The 26,429-nt window shown below is 37.6% G+C and overlaps 1 protein-coding gene across 1 annotated transcript in view; it reads left to right on the top strand.

The window, feature by feature from the left end:
- LOC107669579 (extracellular tyrosine-protein kinase PKDCC-like) overlaps positions 1-23,908 on the top strand; it is a 33,395-nt gene extending 9,487 nt beyond the window's left edge. Inside the window, exons 2-7 of the mRNA XM_016461885.1 lie at positions 558-680; positions 6,459-6,733; positions 6,815-6,894; positions 8,172-8,279; positions 18,339-18,512; positions 23,209-23,908. Coding sequence (XP_016317371.1) covers positions 558-680; positions 6,459-6,733; positions 6,815-6,894; positions 8,172-8,279; positions 18,339-18,512; positions 23,209-23,303 — 855 coding nt within the window. The 3' untranslated portion in view covers positions 23,304-23,908. The remainder of the gene's footprint in view (positions 1-557; positions 681-6,458; positions 6,734-6,814; positions 6,895-8,171; positions 8,280-18,338; positions 18,513-23,208) is intronic.
- Positions 23,909-26,429: the final 2,521 nt, after the last annotated feature.

Raw genomic sequence — 26,429 nt, 5'->3', positions numbered from 1 at the left:
CCGAAGCACCCATTTGGCTGTGCAGAAATATAACGGGCCGTTTCTCCATCCGACCTCCCGACATTACTGGCCGGCGTTTCTTCTTTGATGCTGGTGATGGCTCTCGCGGTAAAGCCATAGGTTGTTTTCTTTTTAGATGAAATTTCATGCTGTTTAATTTTAACTAGCTTCTTTGACTTGAATTAGCTTAGGAAAATGTTTCTGTAAGCAAAGAGCCAAATTCTGCACCACTAAGAGCCCGTCATGGCAGGCCGAAGGAAACAGCCTGATAGCATCGGCCGTAACATATAGACCTCCCCCACAAAACAAACAAGCACATGCCAGCGCAACGTTTCCTGATTACAAGCTGCAGTACGTCTGTCTGTCCGCTCCCATAATGCCTGCTACAATCCCATTTATTTGCTTTGATTTACTGAACATTTTCAATTCTAGTATTTTGTCTCGTGAAATGCTTTAGTCAGCTTGGCTTCTCCAGTCGAATCTGGGGTCAAAAGAGTGCATGTCAACACAATGCTGCTATCTGACGGATGCTCTCGTGTCTGCGCTCTCTCCTGCAGCTGTACGGCTACTGCTACCAGGATAACAACGATATAAAGGACACGGTGACGGCCATCACGGAGCTGGGCAGCCCTCTGGAGATGATCCAGCTGCTGCAGACGCCCTGGGAGGAGAGATTCAGGGTGAGTCACTGCTCATATCACACATTCCATCTCGTGCCTGTCTGGAGCTCCAGGGAGGAACACGGGGCTTCAATTAGCCTTATCAACATCAACAACTGCGAACAAATTGAGTCTGTGATTTTTCTAACATTACTGTAATGAAGGAATTAAAGGTTGTTGTCAATTATTCATGTAAAATATGATTTACAGTAAGGGCCTAAAAGTCTGAAACATATTAATAATCGGATTATTTATTTAAACCTAAAAATGTAATTTTTAAATACGAATTTTGAAAAAAATAAAAATAAAAAAAATACATTAATGTTATTTTTTTTAATGCGAACAAATTGAGTCTGTGATTTTTCTAACATTACTGTAATGAAGGAATTAAAGGTTGTTGTCAATTATTCATGTAAAATATGATTTACAGTAAGGGCCTAAAAGTCTGAAACATATTAATAATCGGATTATTTATTTAAACCTAAAAATGTAATTTTTAAACACGAATTTTGAAAAAAAAAATAAAAAAAAAATACATTAATGTTATTTTTTTTAATTCTACTTTTGTATGCAATGTAATAAAAGGAAATAAATGTTATTGTCAATTAAAGGTTATTCATGACTTTGTAAAATATTGTATACAATAACGCCCAAAAGTTTGTATCCTAATGAACATCTGATTGATTGGTTATTTATTTATTCATGTATTCAAACCTAGAAATAAACGGAACAAAATAAACAGAACATTTAAGAAATTTTGAAAAAAAAAGTAAACGAAACACCTTGATATGAATTTTTCAATTTAACATTTTTTTTCTTCGTTCAGCTTATTAAATGAATTAAAGGTTATTGAGAATTTGAGATTATTTATGACATTGTAAATAATTATATACAATGTGGCCCAAAAGTCTGAAACCATACTGAAAATCTGATTGATTGATTGATTGATTTATTGATTGATTTATTAGTTGATTGATTTAAACTCAGAAATAAGTAGAAAGTTTCAGAAGTTTTAATTTAGAATTTTGAAGAAAACAAACAAAAAAACGTTTTTTATTCAACTTATTAAACAAATTAAAGGTTATAGTGAATTAAAGTTTATTTGTGACATTGTAAAATATACAGTGGGGCCTCAATGTCTGAAGCCACTTTGAAAATCTTACTTATTTATTTAGAAATAAATAGAAAGTTTTAGAATTTTGAAAAAAAAATAAATAAAACTTCATGTCGATTTTTCAACTTTTCATGGAAATTATGCTGATAGTATAATTTGTGGCGGGAAAAAATTACATTTGGACCCCACTTATTATATATTTTTTGAGAAAGATGAATAGATTGGGAGAGGCCCGAAGATACAGCTCATTTACCCCGAATAAACAAACAGAGGAACCAAATTACATTCATTTCATAAAATTACTACCATTTCATAATGCACTATATAAACATTTTTAATGACTTTAACCCAGTCAGCCAACCTCTAACTATGTTTTCTGTGAAGCCATGGGACAGCGGTTCATGCTTTTGCCTCCTACCCAGTGCTCATGTGGGTAATAAATGTGACATACCCTCCTCTCTCTGCCCCTAATAATTCCTTCAGCAGTGTTTCTCTATAGTGAAACATTTACAAAAAAAAAAAAGAGACCATGCTGGTAGAGCACAGAGAGTAAAGCCTGTCTGATGCAGCGCTTCTAGAGAGCTGGCTGTGTGGGACGTCCCGCACTCTGCTCTCTCTGAGCTTGCCTGATAGACCCGTCTGATCGCTATCGCTATGGCAGCCTCCCATAATGATTTGCCATGACTTCCTGTGTGGCGAGGATGAAACTGAATGAAGTCCCAATGAGCCCTTCCTCTGATAACAGACAGCTGTTGACATGAATATAGAATTATGTATTTAGAATTAATATGTTCAGATTATGTGATTGCAAGCCAACAGAGACTAAAGCTATAGCCTATATAGAGTATTTTACTGGCCTGTCACACACTTACACACCCAAACAATGATTCACAAACACAGATCAACTCATTCGCTGCACAAAAGCGAAGGCACTCGGTAAACATTCATGCTTTGATAGGAAACGCAGCACTCTTGTCTACATGTCAACACTGCGCTGTACAGTTCAGCAGAACAATTCATCACTCTGCTTTAGTTTCAAAAGACTTTCCACTCTGTGGCAGCCTTTCCATTTCCATAACTCGTAGCTACCATAGGATTCTGCTAAATATATTTATTAGGCTCATATTTCAGAGTGATATTTCAGTCATACTGAATGAATTTCCAGTCTAGAACAATGAAAACCTTTTAATGAGACTAAGACAAGTGTCTTTCTGTCCCTGCTGTTGATTTTCTCATGGTTTTGATTGCCTGGCCTTCTCCTTTCTAGTCTTTCTATTTTTAGACATTTTTTGAATTCCTTTATATAATTTACACAACTGTGAGAAAGTAGCCTACTAGTGTTTTGTTTCAAACGCGACACTGTTTGAAATGGGTCCCTTTTCACTGTTAGCCACTCTTTAGTGTAGATGCATGTTAATTTTATCAGACGATGGCGTGATTATAAATGAGAGTGACTCCTGGTTAACATGTATTAAAAGGGGTCGTGTTTAGTCACTATTTAGTGTGGTATTTTTTGACAATATTCACTCATCATGACAGTAAAACAGGGCATTCTAAGTCAATATACTGCAGTATTTCCTCTCTCAATCAGTAGAAAATATGGTTAATACCCGGTCATGCATGAAAAAAAAATACCGTCATGTACCGTGAAACCGGTATAATTTAGAAAAATACCACGATATAAATTTTTGGTCATACCGCCCAGCACTAGTAAAACCTGAATGCAAACAGGTTTTCTGTAAGGGGTAGGTTTAGGGTTAGGGGATATAAAATATTGTTTGGTCAGTATAAAAGTAATAGAAGTCTATGGAAAGTCCCCACAATTCACAGAAACAGTGTGGAAAATGAGAAACTGGAATTTTTTCCTCTTCTCTTGCCTATTGCAATATCAATATGAGAGATGTTAATGTATTTTAGACATTCAGTCATATGCTGTATCCAAAATCACTCACTAAATCACTCATTCCCTGTTTACTATTTATTGAATGTGACACAGTTCGCTATATTGGTACGGGAGAGCAAAAATGTGTGAATTTGGACAGTTCTGTAAACACTAGGGCACATTGTGTATGAGGTTACATAAGTGTTGTGTCCCAAATGAAAAGCTTTTGAATTCCAAAGTGACATTTCAGACCGACACATTTCCAAATATCAGTAATCGGATTTGCAAATTTTGAGATGTCCTGCATTTCTTTGCTATTCAGACTCCAAACAATGGATTTGAGTAAACAGATTTGAGACAGATCCGCCCCAAAATCTGATTTGCTGCCTGTCTGAACGAAACCAAGTAGTTACGTTCATTCCACGTGTGTTTATAAATGCTAATGCGTTTTGTCTCTTTAAGACTGCTGGGCTCTTTTTCTCTGTATGCATGTGGAACAAAGCAGAAACACCCCAGCAATTCTTTAGCAACATTTGAATTGTGTATGAGGCACTAATAGACTCTGGGGAGACCGTCGAATCCGTTGACTTCCAAACAGCTCATTTGGGTCCAAAGCCATTTCCTCTGCGTGCTGACGAATGCTTTAAGCCCTCTACACAACACGGGCCCGGGAGCGTCGACACACCCGTTCACACACCAGCTAAACCAAATACGTGACAAACAAGCAAACATTCACACACTTGCATTTGCAAAAAAAATGTTTGCTGCATTTTTGAGGAAACCAAATCTGTTGGGGTATTTTAAACAGCCTTGCCTCCCTTACAATGTCTTTCTCAATGGTTTTGCCAAATCTGCCCCACGTTAAGCAAGACAGCAACCCGCATGCAGTCACACAGTGTGAAGGGGCTGACCTTTCCCAGTAGTTGCTAATCCGGAGTGTATTAAAAGCAGCTTTTGTCTGTTGTGAAAGGCATGGGCAGTGTCTCCTCCACCCCCTCATCTCCTCTCTGTTTGCTTCTCTTTTATGTTCTCCTCTCCTTCTTTCGGTTGCGTTCACTCCTCTTTGCGTCTCCATCCTCCTCTTCTTTGCTCGCGGCCGTCTAATCCTCTGAACTCTGCCCTTAAGAGCGTGGTAGATGTTGGTGTCGCTTGAATACGAGGTGTCACCAGCTGCCAGAGCTTCAGCCTCGTACCCTCACACACAATAAGAGGGCTAATCCTCAAGGAACACACTTGTGGGCTCGCAGACATGCACTGCACAACGGGCCTCGCACACTCAAGTGGCTGCATGGGTCATGCAAGGGGGTGCTTCAAGTCCCTGAAGGCAGTCGCAGGTTTACCCATTTTGACAGGGTAAACTTGGTTGTCTCAAACCAGGAACCAGTTAGAGGCGGGTAAAATGTCCCCACTAGGTATAGTTTTCAAAAAACAGCACCAATTTATTAGCGCCTAAAGCAGTGCCTCACATTCAGTTGATGGAGACCCTGTTTGTTGTTGTTACACAGCACAGCGACTCTAGCCACTACATTGTCTCTGTTCAGCTGAAATAAAAAAAAAAAAATTATTAATGTATAATGTGCAATATTTTAATTTACACTTAAAATTAGTAATTTTTATTAATATGTGTTCATGTTTTATATATAAATATTTTCAAACCCTTATTTTGGGCAGCTTGTGATGGCACAACATACTGAATTAATTAATTATTAACTCATTTGAAAGATTTTTCCATTCATCAGCATTGGTCAATGTCATTTATTTATTTACTGATTTGTTTTTATTTATTTATGAATGAATGAATGAATGAATGACCCTGGACCCTCATTTTTGTTATAATTAATAAGCTTTCCATTGATGTATGGTTTGTTAAGATAGGATAATATTTGGCCGAGATACTGTAGAACTTTTTGAAAATCTAGAATCTGAGGGTGTAAAAAATCTAAATATTGAGAGAATCGCCATTAAAGATGTCCAAATTAAGGCCTTAGCAATGCATATTAATAATCAAAAATGAAGTTTTGATATATTTGCGGTAGGGAATTTACAAAATATCTTCATGGAACATGATCTTTACTTAATATCCTAATGATTTTTGGCATAAAATAAAAATCGACCATTTGGACCCATATAATGCATTGCTATCGAATTGCTACAAATATACCGGTGCTACATATGACTGATTTTGTGGTCCAGTGTCACTTTATTTATTTATTTGTTTGTTTGTCGCATTTTCCATCATCTAACAGTCACTTAATGTTTACGTTAATAATTCAATAACATTGTTAAAAGTAATCTTTAGCAAGTCTCAAAATGAATATACGTTTTTATACAGTTTATTATAATGTTGTGATGCCTGTACTATTAGAATTTGAAACACTTTTAGATTTTAATGTTCAACATTTTATTTATTTACGCATAACATGAACATAATTATTGGCTTATCAGTATCGGCAATGGTTTTAATATTTGTGCATTTTTACTTTTTACACAGATCCCCGCACATGACATGTCAAAGAAAAAAATGATATAATGTGGCCACAAATTAGAAAATTGTTTCCACAACTTGCTATGTAGTTGTATTTAAACAGTGGCCACATTGTACTAATTAGCTGTCTCATTTTAATTTAGTTAAATCGTGGCCATGTTTTTTTTTTTTTTTTTTTTGCTTTTTGTTAAATCTGGGCCATTTTTTTTTTTTTTTTTTTTTTTTTGGTTTAGGGTTATTATGAACTCTCCATAATATGTTTCATAATACAAAACAATAGATTGCTTTCCATATTGACATTATTGCGTGTCTCTGCAGATCTGTCTGAGTCTGATGAGGCTGCTGCATTATTTGGCTCATTCCCCGCTGGGGTCCGTCACCCTGCTGGACTTCAGGCCGCGGCAGTTCGTACTGGTCGGGGGAGTGTTGAAAGTGACCGACCTGGACGACGCCAGTGTTGAGGAGACGCCTTGCTCCCCGTCTTCTCCTTCAGACTGTCTCATGGAGTTCCCCGCCCGCAACTTCACCCTCCCCTGCTACAAGGACCGTTGCGAGGGTATCAACGAAAAGAGAAACCTCTACAATGCTTACAGGTGCGCATTCATAACCTGAAATCTGTGCCAACTTGTGCTTTATTTGTGAGATGTTGACATATTTTTTTTCCATTTTTCCAGATTTTTCTTCACCTACTTGTTACCTCACAGTGCTCCCTCAGCACTGAGACCCCTCCTGGACAAAATCGTCAACTCTACAGGTGAGTGTGATTTCATTTAGATCTGCTCTTATCTCTGCTGGAAAAAGTGGGTCATATCTGCTTAAGATGGCTTTATTAACTGGTCTAAGGTGGTCTATCAGCCCTAACAGTCAAAACTAGATCCAGCAGATGGTAGTTTAACTGATCAGCCATCTAAGCCAGCTTGGACCAGCTAATGACCATAAATGACTAGCTAGAAACCATGCAAACCAACATACATTACCACCTGAAACTGGTTTTAGCTTCAGGGCTCGACAGTGCTAGCCTTTATTTTTATAGATTTTATAGATAGCCTATAGATTTGTGTGAACTGTAAAATGTATTTATAAGCATGTGTGTGAATAAAAGTCCCTGCAGGTCATTAAAAAGTCCAAAAAGTCAACAACAAAAAAAATCCAGTTTTATAAAATTTAACGTCATTAAAAAGTATTAAATATCTTAAACGCTGCTCATTTGCATCAATTTCTTTTTTATTTACTGTTAATTAATTCGAAGCAATTTTCACAGTATTTTTAGCATGTAAATAATCCTGCATTATGCATAAAGATGTTTTTTCCCAAGTTATTAGTATTTTTGTTACACAATAAACTGTATCTGCTATTTAATTCCATGCAAACTGTAAAAAGACAAACTAAGCACATTATTTAACACATATTATTCTCTCTCTCTCTCTCCCTCTCTCTCTCATCTATATAGTGTTTATACAGTTTAATGTAGATCTATAACTATTTACATAATTATTAAAGACAGTTGAAGCATAAATATTTAAAAACCTAGTGTAAATGTTGTACTTAGTGTACTTTGCTTGCATGGAAATGTCTCCTTTAATATGTGTTATTAAGGAATAACACATATTAATTGATGCATTTTCAATTCATCCCATTTTTCAACTTTCATGTGCTGCTTGGGAAAAAAAGTAAGCGTCAAGCAATGCTTTTTTTGTTTGCTCAAACATCCTCTACAAACATTCCTCCTCTTCACATCCCAACATTTCTCTTTCCGTCCCTCCCAGATGCCTTTTGTCTCTGCCCTTAATTCCTTTCGTTATGCGCTCTATCGTCAGGTTCATCAGTATAATACAGATAGAGTTTGAAATCTGTTTTTCTGGGACACAACAGTCCGTGAAGCTGCGGGTAGCGTGGGTGGCCCGGCCTTGATCCTATCTTTCTCTCCCAATGTCATGAAACGCCCACTTCAGCATCACTATGTAGGCATGTTTTCTTAATGACAAAATGTAAACTGTTATTAGTTGTTTATGCTGTATGAATGTGTTTCAGGGGAGCTGATATGGGGCACAGACGAAACTCTGGTTCACCTCGAAAAAGTGCTGGATATCTACAGGAACGGACATTACCTCAAGAATAACACACAGACACACAAAACAGGTGAGCGACCTGGACAGATACCAATATACCTTGATCTTTGACATTACTGAACACACTTAATGACAGCTCAGATGCTCATTCAGAAAGACAGTCTCATACACAGTTCTTACTCTGGTCGGCAGGAAAATTATGCTGCCTTTTAAGATACCTAACTTGGCAGCATTACATATGTGAACCTAGACCACAAAATCAGTCATATGTAGCACAGGGATATTTGTAGCAATAGCCAAAAATACATTGTATGGGTCAAAATTATCAATTTTTCTTTTATGCCAAAAATCATTAGGATATTAAGTAAAGATAATGTTCCATGAAGATATTTGGTAACTTTCCTACAGTAAATGTATTACATTTAATTTTTGATTAGTAATATGTAGTGGTCCACCGATATATTGCCAAGGCCAATATATCGGCCGATATTTGGCATTTTTCAAATATCGGCATCGGCCGATAAGTTTTTCTGTTTTGGCCAATGCGTTCGAGGCTTTTATTTTGACGGCGCGTCAGACTTTTATTTTGACGACGCTGACAGCGGCAGCGCCTGAGCACACAGTGCTCGCGTTCTCCCTCTTGTTCGCTGTCGTCGTTAACAGTTCTGTCTAATACGGCTAGAAGTCTGTCTAATAATCAGAAAGAACTGTTAAACAAAGGAATTAAAATGTATACAAAAAGTATTATAACGATTGTATTTTATTATTAGTAATAGAAAGGCAAACATTATAATACTTTCTCGTTTGCCGTCAGCGTTCAGCAAATACGCATTAATATAATTTAAACAAATCTATGAATTGCTAATGAAAATTTAATTGCACAAACCTTGCAAACTTTGTCGAATCCAGTTGTGAGATGTTGTGAAGTGTGCATGTGACCTGCATGATCACGTGTTCTCTGCGTGACTTTCAGTTCGTGTAAATTGAATGCTTTAAACATTCCCAATGCACACAAACTTCCCAGAATACTGAGTGCTCTGTTGGTTATAGTTTACTTCTTTTTCAATTAGATTTTTATTAAATATTTATTTATTTGTGGAAAATGCTTTGTCATCTAAAGTATAAGTATGTTTATTTTACAAATTTATTTTTTATCTATTTTCAAATTTCTTAAATATTAATTAAAATAAATACAATTATATCGGCTTTATATCGGCCATCGGCCACCCTGCTTTCCAAGATATCGGCATCGGCTGTCCAAAATCCTAGTCGACCACTAGTAATATGCATTGCTAAGAACTTCATTTGGACAACTTTAAAGGCGACTTTCTCAATATCTTGATTTTTTTGCACCCTCAGATTCCAGATATTCAAATATAGTTATTCAATTGTATAGTATAGATATTCAATAGTTGTATCTCGGTCAAATATGGTCCTATCCTAACATTCCATACATCAATGGAAAGCTTATTTATTCAACTTTCATATGATGTGGTGAATTTCGAATAAAATGACCCTTATGACTGGTTTTGTGGTCCAGGGTCACATATGTTCTTCACAGATTAAGCAAACCCAGAATGCAATGCACTGAGCACATTTTTTAATCCCAAATTGCTGAAAGAGTTGAGACAAATGTTTACTATATAGTAAATAGATTTCAATCAATACAGAGCAATTTTCATTTAATTTGTAATTTTTTTTGTTTTAAGATTAAATGTTTTTAAGTGTTCCTGTGGCTCAGTGGTAGAGCATTGCATTAGCAGCGCAAAATGTTGTGGGTTCAATTCCCAGGGAACACACATACTGGTAAAAAATATATAGCCTGAATGCACTGTAAGTCACTTTGGATAAAAGCGTCTGCTAAATGCATAAATTATTATTATTTATTAAGATTGATTTTCTTTTTCTTTTTTTGCTAAGCATCATGTGTTAGCACCAAAATCTACTGGAATACTATCTGTAAGAGTTAGTCGGATTGACCTTTTGTGTGTTTCTTACAAAGAGCTGTAAATTTACATGTAAAGTCAGCAAAAAGATTTTCAGATCAAGTTAAGTGCAGACTGTGCAGTCAACATTCAGAAAACCTAAATATACTACAAAAAAGATTTTTGTCCAGTACAAAGATATGGAATCATTTACTTGAAGAGAAAATTACATTTAAGTCTTTTTTTCTATTTTAATATATATATATATATATATATATAAACAACAAAAAAAACGGTTTTACTTTAAACAAGAAAAAGTGTCTGCCAAATGGGGTAAGAAACTTAATTCAAAAGGAAAACAAGTTTATGTTTCTTACTTCATTAGCAAATTTCTTTTTTTATAAGCGAAAAAAAATAATGTTGGTACATTTTCAGAAAACAAGACTAAATATCTTAAGTAATTTTGCTTCTCATCTATATTGATTTAAGAATATTTAAATATTTGTACATAAAACCAAGATAAACATGCTAAAAAAAGAAAGTAATTTTTTTTACAGTGATATGACCAACACCAATTTTCTTCTTTCGCAATTCTTTAATTGACATGCACAAAACTGAAAGAGCCGGACACAAAGAAAACCCTCTTGTAATTGTGGTGGTGTTCATCTGCTCATCTCGTAAATACAGTACAATCATTCTGAAATTACTAGACGGCAGCAGAATCCTGGCAGTGAATGGGTCTCCTCAAATCTCCCCGGTATTAAACAGTTGTTCAGTCAGCATGGAGAGAGAGGGAGATTTTGTGTGTGCATGTAAGGACAAATGAGAGGAGATTTAGAAAATTAGAGTTTATATAACTGGTGAGCAGAGGGGCTGCTCACAGGCCTGACGGACAAAACAGCCATCTCAGCACTCAGAAACACCTCAGCCTCTCTCCTACTCGCTCCACCCGTTTTTACCATTTTGTCCCCATTCTCTTTTTCTTTCTTTGCTATCTCTCCTGCTCTTCTCTACGCGTCATTGGCAGTCTATAGCAGACAAACTTGTTGACTGATGAGAGCTTTAAGCAAGTGAAGGCCATCTTCTCCAGAGCCATTTAACTCTTTCCTCTCTCATTGGTCCCTGTCTTTGCCGTCTATAGTCTAGAAATTCAATTTAAAAGATTATTGTACTGCATTATGCTTCATACCAAGTTTGGAAAATGCTATAATTCCATAATTTCTTTGTAGACCAGTAAAAACACATTTTTCATGAACAAAAAGCCATTCAGTACTATTTTATGAGAATGGTTAACATTCTGTATCAAACTTGGTATTAATAGTTCTGTAATGGAAATAAATGCAAATAACTAATAGTCACAATGCCACAATAGCAATTGTGCTGATATTCTCAATACAGTACAATACAATACAAAACCACCCTTATTTATAGCGCATATTTAAAAACAACAGAAGTTGACCCAGTGTGTTTACAGATCAATAAAACAATCAATTGAAACATTTAAATACAGCGTATTATGATATTTGGCTATTTAGATGTGCTCAGTTTTAAGTAAATGTGTAAAATACACTCATAAGTAACATTGAAAAGTCTGTATGATTTTTTTTTAAAATAAATAAATAAATATATTTTTAGCAAGGATGCACTAAATTGATATGACAGTAAATACAATATTTATAATGTTACACAACATTTCTGTTTCAAATAAATTATGTTCTTTTTAACTTTCTATTTATCAAATAATACTGAAACAAGAAAATGTATCATGGTTTCCTCAAAAAATTAATAATAAAATTAAAATAAATTAAGAAAGACTGCAGTAAAAATAGTAAAAAAGGAAAATAATTATTATCAATTGTAACAATATGTCTCATTATTATTGTTTTTACTGTATTTGATCAAATAAATACAGCCTTAGTGAGCATAAGATACTTTAAAAAAAAAAAAAATTCAAGTTTTTATTTGTATAGCGCTTTTCACGATACAAATCATTGCAAAGCAGCTTTACAGAAAATTAAAGTTTCTACATTATATTTAGTAGTAGCTTATCAGTGGTGACTATGTCACGCTGATGTGCATATCATGCAGTTAGTTAATGTCATGTATTCAAACGGACGGTAAAAACTATCAACAGCAATGATTAAAAAAATCTGACGGATTTGTACACATCTTATTTGCCATGGTTAAATTGAATTGATATATTTTGGCATTATATCAGACATTCTTCTCTCTAGTTATTGGTTTTGGCATCAGGCATTAAATAACTCATCTCTAATATTCATGCATTTTCTCGCACTGCATGTGAACAGGCCTTCATAATCTCTTGTCTAGTCCAGTGTGCAGTATATTGACCGGACACTTCTCCGCAGCGATTGGTGTTGTCTGGATACAGATGGGGCTTCCCTGCGGAATTCACTCCTGCCCAACACACATTAAAATCCCAGCATGCCTCTGGCTCACTACATCACCTTCTCTCTTATTTCTCCTGTGTTTTACAGGAACATTCAAAGAAAGCAAGAGCTCCATAAAGCATTAATTAGGGCAATAAAGAGTCTAATAGTTGCTCTTATTTACTGGTTTCTAGCTCCACTTAGTTGCCACGTGCGGCCCTCGCTCTCCTCGATCCCACCGCACTCACTCATCAGAAAGACCTCATCGAGGGCAGCTTGCCCAGTAACCTTCATTCAGAGCCAAAGAGAAATAGCGAATCACGTCAGTAAAGCCCATCCAGCCATATCCCTGAAGAGCCAGAGAGGGAAAATTCAGAGACTCAGAGATTCCAACATTTATAGCCTAGTAGTCGAGACATTTGTAGTACACAGTTAACTTGTGTCTTTTAAAGGCTGTTCTCCTTTTATCAGACCCATTGTCACAGTCCTGCGAATGAGGCCTTGAGTTCACATAACATCCTTCTCGGAGAGCGTAAAAACCAAGAAAAACTCTACAAACCATTTGAGATGCTTTCCAGAACCAGCAATGCAACAGTGCCATATTGACAGCTCTCCAATTGATATATCCTGTCCACAAAGTGGACTACCCTGGGATCGTTTTTCGCAAAAGCATACGAATACATGACCACATTGTCAGCATTTTTGCCCAAGGCATGCGGTCCATGACAATGTATCCATCGCCAGTCCACTTCTAAACTGCACACTGTAAAAGAGCCGCATATGGATTGTGAAAACGCAGGCTGGTTGTATTTCAGCGTGGTTGACCGGTGGTTGGCGTGTAATCAAAGGCGTCCTTCAACGGTCTTTAGTGGTCATATTAACAGTGTATTAGCATGAAAAAGAGGAACATCACACAAAGTACTGTCAACAACTCAGATAATAGTAGATGAGTATGCGATGCAGGTTTGCTTGCTGGGTCTTGTCACAATGTGCTAGCGAAGGGCTGCATTCATATACTTTAAAGACAAGTAAAGTTCCTTTAAACACAAGTGCAATAGCGCAGACCATGCTGACTGGTGAAATATCATGAAAATCTGACTTTTTCCAAGTTTAAGTGCTATAATCGGGTCCCCGGTGCATCTACCAACCCAGAAAGCGTGGAAAAAAAACAACACAGTACATTTTTTTTTGGTAAGCCTTTCTCTGCAAGCTTGTGAAAAAATGAGCCGCTCAGATTTCGCTTCCCCCGTGACATAGAAAGGGGATCTTATTGTAATATTACCACCCCTTAATCTGCATGTTTCCACCCACAGCGCTGCTATTCTGTTTTCGCAAGTGACAACAGTTGTAACGTCATGGCTAAAGTTCGAGCAAAGCATGCTAACTGTTCTGTGGATTTATTGATTTAGTTACTGTATATTACGCTGCTGCCACATGGGTCTAATATATACATGCAATTTCTTTCCCAGCTGTTTACCTTCACAGACATAACAACTGTTTTTGAACGTGTGTGTATTTGACAGATTAAGCGCAATAAGACAAGAAAGAGAACTTAGTTTAGTACTCACATGCTGCGTGACAGACGCTTTCTGTGCACGTGCTTCGGATGTGTGCGCTCAGAAAACTGGATATCAGAAGTTTGAAAAGCAGAATTTCAGCGTGAGAGAAATGATAATCAAAACCAAACAGATGTTTTTTAGCAGAGTATCGGAGGTATGAGCTGTAAAGGCACAGCCCTATTCTGCAAAAGGGGGCGGGGAGCAGCAGCTCATTTGCATTTAAAGATACATCCATGAAAACATAGGCAATGCAATAGGCATTGTAAAAATGATATAATAAATGATCTTTGGGATGTTTTGAGCTGAAGCTTCACAGATACATTCTGGGGATACCTGAGACTTATATTACGTCTTATAAAAAGTGGCATAATAGGTGTCCTTTAAATGATATTCAATGATGTTCAGTTGCTTTTATTTTTTGTAACACTTTATACAATACAGACTGTGTCAAAGCAGTTTCACAGCAGAATCAATTATGGAAAATCCAATATGGACACAATTCAGATTCTGCTGTAAAAGACAATAGTGTCGTTGTTTTGCTCAAGTCAGTTCAGTTTTGGTTCAGTTCTCAGATATGTAACCATGTTTAGTGACTTTTTACCAAAGTCTGCGTTTTAGCAAATCAGTTAAGCGCGAATGGCATGTCCTGTTATGAATATTTGTTTTGCTGTATAATGTGCCCCTTCCACACACACTTTTCAGATTGTTCCTACTCCCCCGTTTCGAGCGGCTCGCAGCTGTTGAATTCATACAGGCTGCAACATATATTCTTTCACTCATCTGAGAGAGAACAGCTGTCCCTTTTCAGTAATGTAATGTCATACGTTCAGTATTACAAACACGATGTTGTGTTAATGTGAATCACGTCTTGTAATGTTGACTTGATACAACATGACCGAGATGAGAAACAGACAGCTGCGCTTTTTATGACTAAAAACACACATTAAAGGTCTGGCCATCATAGCTCTGTGAGGAGAATGTTGGCTGCGTTACACTGGCCTGTTCCTCACACATCTCTTCTCATTAGTTACTCTTGACATGTACTGAGCTTGTGACTCTACCGTCCACTTTAGTTTAATATCATACTGTTTCATAACCAGACGTGACATTATAATGGGCAATCAACTAGGATGTGTCTCTTTTAACCCCACTTATAGTGAAATCTCATTTTGTTTGCAAGTTCTGCTGTATATTATCTAATATGTGCATATTGGTTATGATTGTGACACAGTAGTTTTATGTTTAGTATGGACAGACAAATTACTGGTCAGGACATGCTGGTAGGAACTAATAGAATAGGCATTAATATATTGCAACAATATAATCGTCAAAATTAAATATATCCTTATTACCATAACTTAAAAACTGGCATTGTCATTACTGTAATGCTAAAATGATATGATGTAATATTTAATAAAATTATTATATAACATTATTTCAGAGTATTTACTAACAATATTTTAATAACAATATTTAATGTTTATGTTATATAATATTATCCATTCTTCAACCGTGTATCCTTTGTAGGATCACAACGAACCTAGAGCCTATGTAATATTATATTTATATAATTATGTAATTATAATAAGTTAATATATTAATATTACAGTATTAATAGTTGTCATGGTTGCCTTCTGTGGCAAAACGAAGAACACGGAGACGAGGATAAACTCAAAATAAACCATCTTTAATCCATAATCCGAAAGGAGTAACACAAGGCAGGGAACACAAGGCAGGCAGAGACACACAAGAACCACAACATCGACATTAATACCAGACGCTAGATACAGGAAAACACAGGGCTTAAATACTCAAACTAAACAAGATAATTAACAAACACAGGTGGATACTAATGAACTAATAATGAAACAATGAGGACAGGAACAGGAACATAACCAAATATGGGCATAAGGAAACACATGAGGAGCAAAACATGGAACGGAGTCTGACATTACGCCCCCCTCCCGGAAGGCGCGTCCTTGCGCCTCACTTACCCCAAGACAGACACGGGATGGCAGGCCTCCAGAGTGGCACCCGTTCTGGGAGCCATGGCGGAGCAGGCGGCTCGGGGAGCCATGGCGGAGCAGACAGTCCAGGAGGCCATGGTGAAGTAGGGAACTCAGGAGGCCATGGAGGGATAAGACAGTCCAGGAGGCCATGGCAGAGTAGGAAACTCAGGAGTGCATTCTGGACTGGATTCCGGGAAAGGAGCCCTCCTTGGGCTAAATTCGGGGACAGGGGCCCTCATTGGGCTGAACTCGGGGATAGGAGCCCTCACTGGGCTAAACTCGGGGATAGGAGCCCTCACTGGGCTAAACTCGGGGATAGGAGCCCTCACTGGGCTAAACTCGGGACAGGAGCCCTCACTGGGCTAAACTCGGGACAGGAGCCCTCCGTGGGCTAAACTCAGGGACAGGAGCCCTCCGTGGGTGAAACGCTTCCCTAGAAGCAACAGGAGAAGCAAGCGGCTTGGGAATGGCCTCCGTGGCCATGACAAGAGAAGCCGCCTTGCCTCAGACGAGCCTCCATGGACAAGACAAGACCGACTAGACCAACTGGACTGAGGATTAATTGGCAGACTTGACTGATGAGCAGCCGGCGGACTCGCAGTACTCGCGGTGATCCCACAGAATTTCCACGCTTACTCCATCCCAGTGGGTTAAGGCGGAAAAACGAGCAGCGACTTCCATGTCGCAGGAAAAAAAAAACAAGAAAACAAAAGACTTTCAAAACCGAAAAAAAAAAAAAAAAATGAGGAGAAGGGGCGCCGCTTGCTGTATTGGTCTGGTATTCTGTCACGATTGCCTTCTGTGGCAAAACGAAGAACACGGAGATGAGGAAAAACTCAAAATAAACAGTATTTAATCCATAATCAAAAAGGGGTAACACAAGATAGGGAACACAAGGCAGGCAAAGACACACAAGAACCACAACATCAACGTTAACACCAGATTCTAGATACAGGAAAACACAGGGCTTAAATACTCAAACTAAACGAGATCATTAACAAACACAGGTGGATACTAATGAACTAATAATGAAACAATGAGGACAGGAACAGGAACATGACCAAATATGGGCATAAGGAAACACATGAGGAGCAAAACACACACAAAACATGGAACAGAGTCTGGCAATAGTATTATAATAATATATAATAATATTAAAGTTATTTAAATTAAAGAATTAAATTCATCCAATTAAAGACTTTTAAATCATGATAGTATTTATTTGTTTGTTTGTTTGTTTGTTGCTGTGTTTTATTGCATTTATGCTAATTTAAATAAAACAATTTAAGTAAAAAAAAATACTGTATTTCAGTAAAGATAATCAAACGAGAATCACCATTACAAATAATAGTAATTACTAAAATAAAATAAACTTACAAGTAAAGTGTCCAGATACATTATGGAAAGAAGAGAACAAGATTTTACTGCATCACAGTAAGAAGAATTTTGTGAAAATTTTCTTCTTTTTTTTCTGAAACGTTATCTGGGTTTTAAAGCAGGATTTGTTTCTTTAGGTCAGTGATGTACTGCATTGTTGAAGACCTGACAGTGCTGTGATAAGTGGCAGAACAAGAGATGAATGTGTGGGTGGGACTGATGGGAGGGACATTGCTAGTTTAGTTTTCTTTTGGTCGTCACTCCTCACATCGCCTTCTATTTATCTGCCTTTCTCTTTTTTTTATCTGCTTCCCTCTTTCTCTTGGCCTCCCTCTGACTGTGACGGAGGCTTTTATTGCAGTCGGGGTCACGTTGAGTGGCTTTTAAAGTGTGTGTATGAGTGAGTTACTGAGGAAGCAAAAGATAAAGGCAGAATCAGAAGACACATGTCAAACTCTGACTAACAACAGCCTGAAGACTCCCCTCATCAAAGAACAAGACAGCCCCCTGTTTTAACACAATGACGGAAATTGTTTCAATGTGGGTTAACCTCCTACACACAAAGACACTATGCTTTTCTTGGACAGTTGTTTTGCATTTGATTTATTGAGCAGTGTGTGTCAGTGCTGTCATGGGGCGCTGTCAGTTTGGCTAGAAACATTGAACATGAAAGATTTACTTAGTGACATTCAGAACAGTAGCAATGCAATGCAATGCAATAAAATAAAATCAAAATACAATAAAATAAAATAAAAATCAGTTTGGTATTTCTCATAAATAACAAATATTTATAACTATATAAATGTCTTCAGTCTTCATTAGAATAACATCTTTTCCCAGATCTAATTCTTCTTTTTCTCTTTTGACAGAGTATAAACGTGTGTCAGATGCCTCGATAGCAGCGGAAAACTACCGCTGCTGGCCATCCTATCAGCATGACGGATGCCTGCTGTCAGTCTTCAGCATCGATGAAGCTATTGACGTGTGTGAGAGCCATGCCCAATGCCGGGCCTTCATTATGACCAATCAGAGCACATGGACAGGTAATGTTGCACAGTGTCGCTCTGTTTCTATATGTGACCCTGGACCACAAAACCAGTTATAAGGGTCAATTTTTTGAAACTGAGTTTTATACATCAGCAATAAATAAGCTTTCCATTGATGTATAGTTTGTTAGGATAGGACAATATTTGGCTGAGACACAACTATTTGAAAATCTGGAATCTGAAGGTGCAAAAAACATCTAAATGTTGAGAAAATCGCCTTTACAGTTGTCCAAATGAAGTTCTTAGCAATGCATATTACTAATAAAAAAATTAAAGGGGTCATATGACGTTGCTAAAAAGAACATTATTTTGTGTATTGTGTATATACAGGTGCATCTCAATAAATTAGAATGTCGTGGAAAAGTTCATTTATTTCAGTAATTCAACTCAAATTGTGAAACTCGTGTATTAAATAGATTCAATGCACACAGACTGAAGTAGTTTAAGTCTTTGGTTCTTTTAATTGTGATGATTTTGGCTCACATTTAACAAAAAGCAGTGCCACAAACTGATCACCTCCATGCCACGCCGAATTGAGGCAGTAATTAAAGCAAAAGGAGCCCCTACCAAGTATTGAGTACATGTACAGTAAATGAACATACTTTCCAGAAGGCCAACAATTCACTAAAAATGTTTATTTTATTGGTCTTATGAAGTATTCTAATTTGTTGAGATAGTGAATTGGTGGGTTTTTGTTAAATTTGAGCCAAAATCATCACAATTAAAAGAACCAAAGACTTAAACTACTTCAGTCTGTGTGCATTGAATTTATTTAATACACGAGTTTCACAATTTGAGTTGAATAACTGAAATAAATGAACTTTTCCACGACATTCTAATTTATTGAGACATTACCTGTATGTAATGCAATGTGTTTATGCGGTTTAAGGTTAAAAAATTATTTTCCACATACTGTACATTATTGTTGCTTCTCTATGCCCCGCCTTTCTGAAACGCGGCAATTTTTACAAAGCTCATCGGTCTGAAAAGTGACGGAAATGTTACGGCCCTTACCATACTGTGATGCCGTGTCCCGGCGAGATGAGACAAAACCAATAAAACCCATTAAAAATAAGGCATTTGTTGCATCCAGTGGGGACATAATTACTGATTATAATGACTTATACTTCTTTTTACGCATTGTGTTGCATATCGCGCCACATAAACATAAAACCATGTCTGCATTTGTGATCGGAAAAATGACAAACAACAAGCGCTACTCTACACTGCTCAAAACTCGCGTTGGAATAGTCAGTGGCAAATTATTTAAATATGAAAACATACTTACAGGCTGTGAGTCAGAAGCGCCAGACTGTCCTTGCAAAGTTAAAATTGCCCCACTTTATAGAAACAGTCTTTGTGCACAGCCGGCATTGTAGGCTACTCTCCCAGGTTCAGGAAACAGTCCTCCGTAAAATGCACTGCACACATCTGAATATTTGGGTTGAACTGTTCTGGAACAGTGTTGTAAATACAACTTAACCACTGATTTCTAGTTGTGTCCTCTTTTGGAAGGCCAAACAAAATAGTTTCACTTTCACAACGAAACACAGCGTCTCCATGACATGGCGGCGACGGCAAAAATACTACAGCGAGAATCAAAGTTACACCTTCTTTCTTTTTGTGAACATTTGGGCGGTGTTATGCAAATCTTCCCACACAGTGATGTAGACATGGGGCGGCGTGTTTGAACGAGGCATTTTAGGAGGGCATGGACGAGTCTTAACTTTTATAAAGAATATCTCTTTGGGTTTTAAACTTTAGTCTTTAGATCTTATCTATGCACGAACAACTTTTAACACTCCAAAGAGAAAGGAAAACTTGAAATCGCATCATATGACCCCTTTAAAATGCTAGAGATGTATTAATTAAAATTTTTATAGGCCTAAACTATTGTTATCTTGCACTGGTTTAAGTGTTATATAAAATATGACCGATAGAGGGCGTCAATGGTCGGTTGGACATGAGGCTTATCAGAGCCCCCAATAATAAATATAATTTATATTTATTATTATATTATTCACACAAATTATTCATAATTTGATTCTCCCTAATTCTTAGTTTTGATATATTTACGGTAGGAAATTTACAAAATATCTTCATGGAACATGATCTTTACTTAATATCCTAATAATTTTTGGCATAAAAGAAAAATCTATAATTTTGAACAATACAGTGTATTTTTGGCTATTGCTACAAATATACCAATGCTACTTATGACTGGTTTTGTGGTCCAGTGTCACATATGTGTAGGACAGCTCAGTACATTATACGTCAAGTAACTTTTCTGATTTCAAATCATTAATTTACATTTGTTAATTTAGCAGTTGCTTTTGTTCAAAGTGACATAGAAATAAGGAATGCAAAAAAGCAGTTCATCCTAAAGCAGCAATAATGTGTTAATACAGAGTTTGAAAACTTGGCTGCATCTGAAATTGCATACTTTTTGAGTAGGTACTTCTTTTTAATAAGTAATTACTTTGTAACTACAAAAAATGTATGTTCTATATCCTGACCCTATTTACTATGGTAGCGCCATAGACTGTAAAAAAAAGATGTACAATGCGTCTCCACTTCCATTCACTACAGAAAAGTGAAGCCAAAATATCCCAGTATGGCTGCTGTCATCTTGTGCAGACAAGACTGTGCAGCAGTGATTAATTTGGAGCGCAAGTCTGTACAGTAGTGATTCGTTTGGAGTCCGAGTCTGCACAGAAGTGGTTCATTTGGAGCCCGAGTCTGCGCAGTAGTGATTATCAGCTGGAGCCAGGGTGTCAAAGTCCCGTCCAAACTCCCACAGACCCGATCACAAGCTCACAATCATGAAACCACACCCTGTTTTTATAGCATCAGATAACTAACTAAAAGCAAGGTTATTAGAAAAAGCCAACACTTGGACATAGATTGGCATGTTAAGAACCCTCTAAAATGACGCAAACCATTTATTTGAGGGAAAATATGAGGGAAAATTTTATATAAAGTACAATTAGATTTTTTTAGTTTGGCTCATGTCCCATTCATTTACATGGAGAGGGCGGGGTTTATGACCTAGACTGCAGCCGGCCACCAGATGGCGATCAAAATGTTTTGGCTTCACTTTTTTAGTACTTGTGAGGCACACTTGGTTAGTGCACACTACTAGTCTTCTGGTGATCAATTAATCAGGGGTGCATTTCCCAAACGCATTGTTACCCAATTATAGGCGCAAGTTCTGTTGAACTCTATTGTTAATGACAGAATTTGTGACCATAGTAACTTTTGGGAAATGCACCCCTGGACAGTTATAACAGATGGTTAATCCAAAGAAAAAACTCTGAAATACTCAGAAATACATCACAATACTAAAGTAAAGTCAGTCGCAACTTCTTGTTTATGTTGAGTTTAATGTTCAATATGCTACCATGTGTGGACTTGCTAACATCAAACTATAAAATGCAATTGTGAATTGAGTTGGCACTATGTATATGTTGCAAAGAGTTGCTGCCTATGTAGAGTGTTTCAAACCGGTCACTTGTGAGGATCCATTTCAGTTATGATGCCTTAGAGACAGCTGCCTATGTAGACAATAGACAGCATGGCAGCTCACTAGATTTTGAAACAGAGCCACTGTAGTGTGTTGTAATGTTAATGTAAATGTGTGCATGGATTTGTGTGAATGCACGTCCTTTGATAAATGATAAATGTCGTCCTGATGAGTGCTCTAACTGCCGTGACTGTCCACTCCTCACACCCCACTCTCATTCATCTATTCTCTCAGCACCACACACAACAAAGGCATGTAGACCAGCGGTTCTCAACTGGTTGGTCACAAACCCCAATATGAGCTGGAGAATTGTTCTTACAGTCCAGTGGAACATTTAATGGCTCAGAAGTTGCCCTTTCAAAGCTCAAGAGATGTCAGCAAGGTGTTTCAACTAAAGGTTCTTAGGAGGAATAAAACTAGACACAAATGGGACAATGGTAAACATATAGAAGAAGTATAGAGCTACAAGATTGATATGGATAGCATTTCTCTGAACATTTCTCTTGAAAGAACTGTCTTTCGCTGACTTTTGATTAAAGTCTTTGTCCTGGAATCTGAAGAGTGATCATATCCGAGTATGTGAAACATGAGGCACATGAGATTATTGGGTATTTTTGTCAGGAGAAACATCTGAGAAGGAGGTTCCCCATTTCATAAACTCATTGTTGTCTAGGAAAAAGATATTCAAATATTGAAGAGATTTTGTTTGCAATCCTTTTTGTTGTTGATACTGATACTGATACTGAAACCTACAGTATTTTGGCTCAAATTTATCCATCGCTTGATAGAAGCTAGATATATCAGATGCTATTAGCGAAATTCCAAATTCATGCAGAAATCACTTTTAAACCAAGCAGCTTTCTGTTGGTCAATGCTACGAATCTGCATGACCAACTTGAACCATTATGAAATCTGCGTCCTGCAAATTTTTCGCCTTCACTCGAAATTCCCGATTGCATGGATTCCTTTTGAAATGACTTGATTTCTACTGTGAAAATTTGCCAAACATCAGTAAATGTGTCCGCACCTTTAGATTCGATGTTGTGGATCCACAGAACTCTCATATTTCTATTTATCCCATCCCATTTGTCCTGTCTTCCGTCTGCTGTTTTGTAGCAGGAAATGGCCATTCTTTCTCACAGCCTGATTCACTCTGCTTGCTCTCTGCAGGTCATCAGCTTGCGCTCTTCAAAACCGGTGCAGCCAGCATGACCGCGGCTCCAGGTAGACTCGCGTACATACGACTGGGGGCAGCTGAGAGCTGAGATGAGAGAGCGCCGTACAGCGGTGGTCAGACATCATCAGTATCTTCAGATCGTCTCCTTCTGAAGACACTCATGTGCTGTTGTTCCTGAGGCCATTCTGGATGACGGTCAAAAGAGAATGCACCTTTCAGGAAGTTGGAGACTCGCTCAGGCAGAGGTCAGCTGTCAACTCTGTGCAATACTGCCTCTTTGAACCTGGGATTGGACGGTGAATGTGTTTGTGTACCTTGCAGCGATGCAGAGAGGCTGTTTGTGCTTGTCACGGCAACTTGTGTATGTGTTTAATGAGATTAATGTCAAAATCGCTTTCATTCTTTCTTTCTTTCTTTCTCTCAATCTGTCATTGATTCTCTTTCTGTTTCTGCCCACACAGAATCCTCCTTTATTTGCTCTGATATTCGGCACTTTTTCACCACGTGAAACAGGGTCTATTTGTTGAGCTTTTAAAAGCATTTGAGATCTTTTTAAATATTTGCTTACGTAAAACAAATTCGTCTGACAATTGATTCCAAATGCTCACTTAGACTGGTCTAAACAAGTAATTTATTGGTTTAACAAATGAAAATGCCTCTTCCAAATTTTTTAAACATTTTTAAAGAGTTTGCTGAAACACACACACAGATCAGCATCAAATCTGGAAATTTATTTCAAAAAGAAAAGTTTTTTTCCCCCTTTTTTTTGGTCTTGTCATTAAAGCTTTTCATGTTTGTTTTGATTTTTTGTTATTATTTTCAATGGCAGAATGTAATGAAACATTTGAGAGGTTAGTTGTGGTACGTCATTGTTAGATGGTGGTGGATGGTGGTTTGTCAGCCAATCCCCTTGTGGTGTGATAAAGTTTCCCAAGGAAATGTCATGGCAATCTATTACTTGACAGGTGAAGGAGTTCAAGAGTTTTCTGCTTTCAGCGAAAGCACTGAGATGTACATGTACATGTTTTCTAATGAGTCTTATGGTTGTGTTGTATATGAGAGTGATATTTTTATATTGAAATATAAAGTCATGAGACCTCAAAATGTGTCCTGGTCATTTTTGTGAGTGATTAACATTTTCAAGGTCAGGGTTACATTATAAATAGACCTCTGGGAGAAAATTATTAAAGGGGTTATATAACATTTTTGAGTGTTTAAAAAAATATTTTTTTCAGATATGAAGTAGGACTCAAAATTTTTACACTACCCAAAAGTTTAGGGTCAGTAAGATTTTATTTTTGAAAGAAATGTATACTTATTCAGCAAGGACATCTACAATTAATCAAAAGTATCATTTATAATGTTATAAAAGATTTCTACTTCAAATAAATGCTGTTGCTTCGAACTTTTTAGTCGTCAAATAATCTTGAAAACAATTACAGTATTACCACAGAATATTAACTAGCAAAAACTGTTTTCCACGTTGATAATAATACGCACGATTCCACTTTTCAAATTCAATATTTTGTTTTTTCAAATTTTTAAAAAGAGAAGTACTTTTAGACTTTAATGTATGTGAGAAATATATTTGTTTAAAAGTAATTTACAAGCAAAACAAACTGTGATTGGAACTGTGAACAGATTAAATATCTGTCATATGGTCTCTTTCTATCTAAGTGGCTGGTTCTTGACCAGAATAAGCAACAAAATGGACTAGACTTTATACCAAAAGTCGAAAGCCTGTTTACAGGACACTGACCCTCAGCACAGCCAGATGAGAGAGGCACAAGCCTTTAACCCTTGATAAATTTTGTGCATATGCAAGATAAACAGGTGCTTGCTGTTTTGTTGTTTGTTGATTTGGACAAACACCTGCACATAACTTGTGGACTTCCTGTTCCAGTTTCCTGTGAGAATCCCTAGACCAAAATCAAATAAACTTCAGTCAACAGAGTAATTTGTTAACCCGAATCACCTGCTCTGTCCAGTGGAGCGAGAACGTCAGCCTAAGATTCCCAACGGTCCTCAGCAGGTACAGAATCAGTGCCAATTCACCTCCTGACACACAGCTGCTCTCCATATGCCACCGTCCAAATCCTCTTTCCACAGGGGCTCATTTCTACATCGTGACTGATAGAGATAGATGGATCCACAAAGACTTGAAAACCCAGGCCGGATCAGATCTTTAGAAAGGGGTGTGTGGGGACTCGACGCTCAAGTGTGTGTTAATGTGTATGTGTCAGACTGAGAGATAAGGAGAGAAAGTGAGACACAAAGACTGAGAGAGAGTGAGGGACGCATCTGTCTTCTATTGGCCTGAGGGATTATGGGTTTTCCTGAGGCACGGCTCCAGGCTGTGAGAGAGACGGAGCGAAGGAAGGGCTTACAGATGAAGAAAGGGTGAGAGGGATTGTGGGTTAGCTGCAGCCCCGCTAATGAGAGACAGACCCCATGTTAAAAAATCACCTCAGTGCTGTAACGTGCAGTGGTTTTCTGAAATGAGGAGAAAACATCCACTCTTCTGCATTTGGGTTGTTAGTTCAACTTGTTTGAGTGTTTCATTGGTCCTGAAGGTGAGGGCAACTAAATGATAACAGTTTTCAGTAGTGAACTATCGTCCCAGTGCTATCATTCATTACAGTATATCATGCCAGCTAGAGTGACTCATTTAAGTGGAAGGAATTTCTACTGATATAAAGAAGCAATGTGCAACGAATTAATCCACTGAAGGCGAGCGTAAGTGAGAACCCAAGTGCAGTTTATTTACAGTGTGATCCAAACATCCAAACAATAATCCGTGACTTGACTTGACATGAACAGACTTGACTAGGCATGAACAGACTTGACGAGGCATGAACAGACGAGGCATGAACAGACTAGACTCACCGACAGCGGGCTACAACATCAATACACGACCCAAAACACCACATAACATATCCCCCCCTCTAAGGGCGGCTCCAGACGCCCAAACAAACACAACCAAAACCCAACAAGTCCAGGAGGGTGGTGGAGTGGAGGCGGAACTGGGGAGGGACGGAGGGCCAGGCCCATGAAGTGGAACAGGCAGAGCAGGGAGCCATGGCAGAGCAGGGAGCCATGGCGGAGCAGAGACATGGACAGACCACTTGACTGTGACAGAGCAAGCAGAGAGTTCTTGAATGGCCTCCTTGGCCGTGAAAGGACAGACAGTGAGTTCATGAACGGCCTCCATGGC

The sequence above is a fragment of the Sinocyclocheilus anshuiensis genome, unplaced genomic scaffold (genome assembly GCF_001515605.1).
Source record: "Sinocyclocheilus anshuiensis isolate Anshui unplaced genomic scaffold, SAMN03320099.WGS_v1.1 scaffold460, whole genome shotgun sequence".
NCBI lineage: Eukaryota > Metazoa > Chordata > Actinopteri > Cypriniformes > Cyprinidae > Sinocyclocheilus > Sinocyclocheilus anshuiensis.
This window is presented reverse-complemented; position numbering and strand designations above follow the sequence as displayed.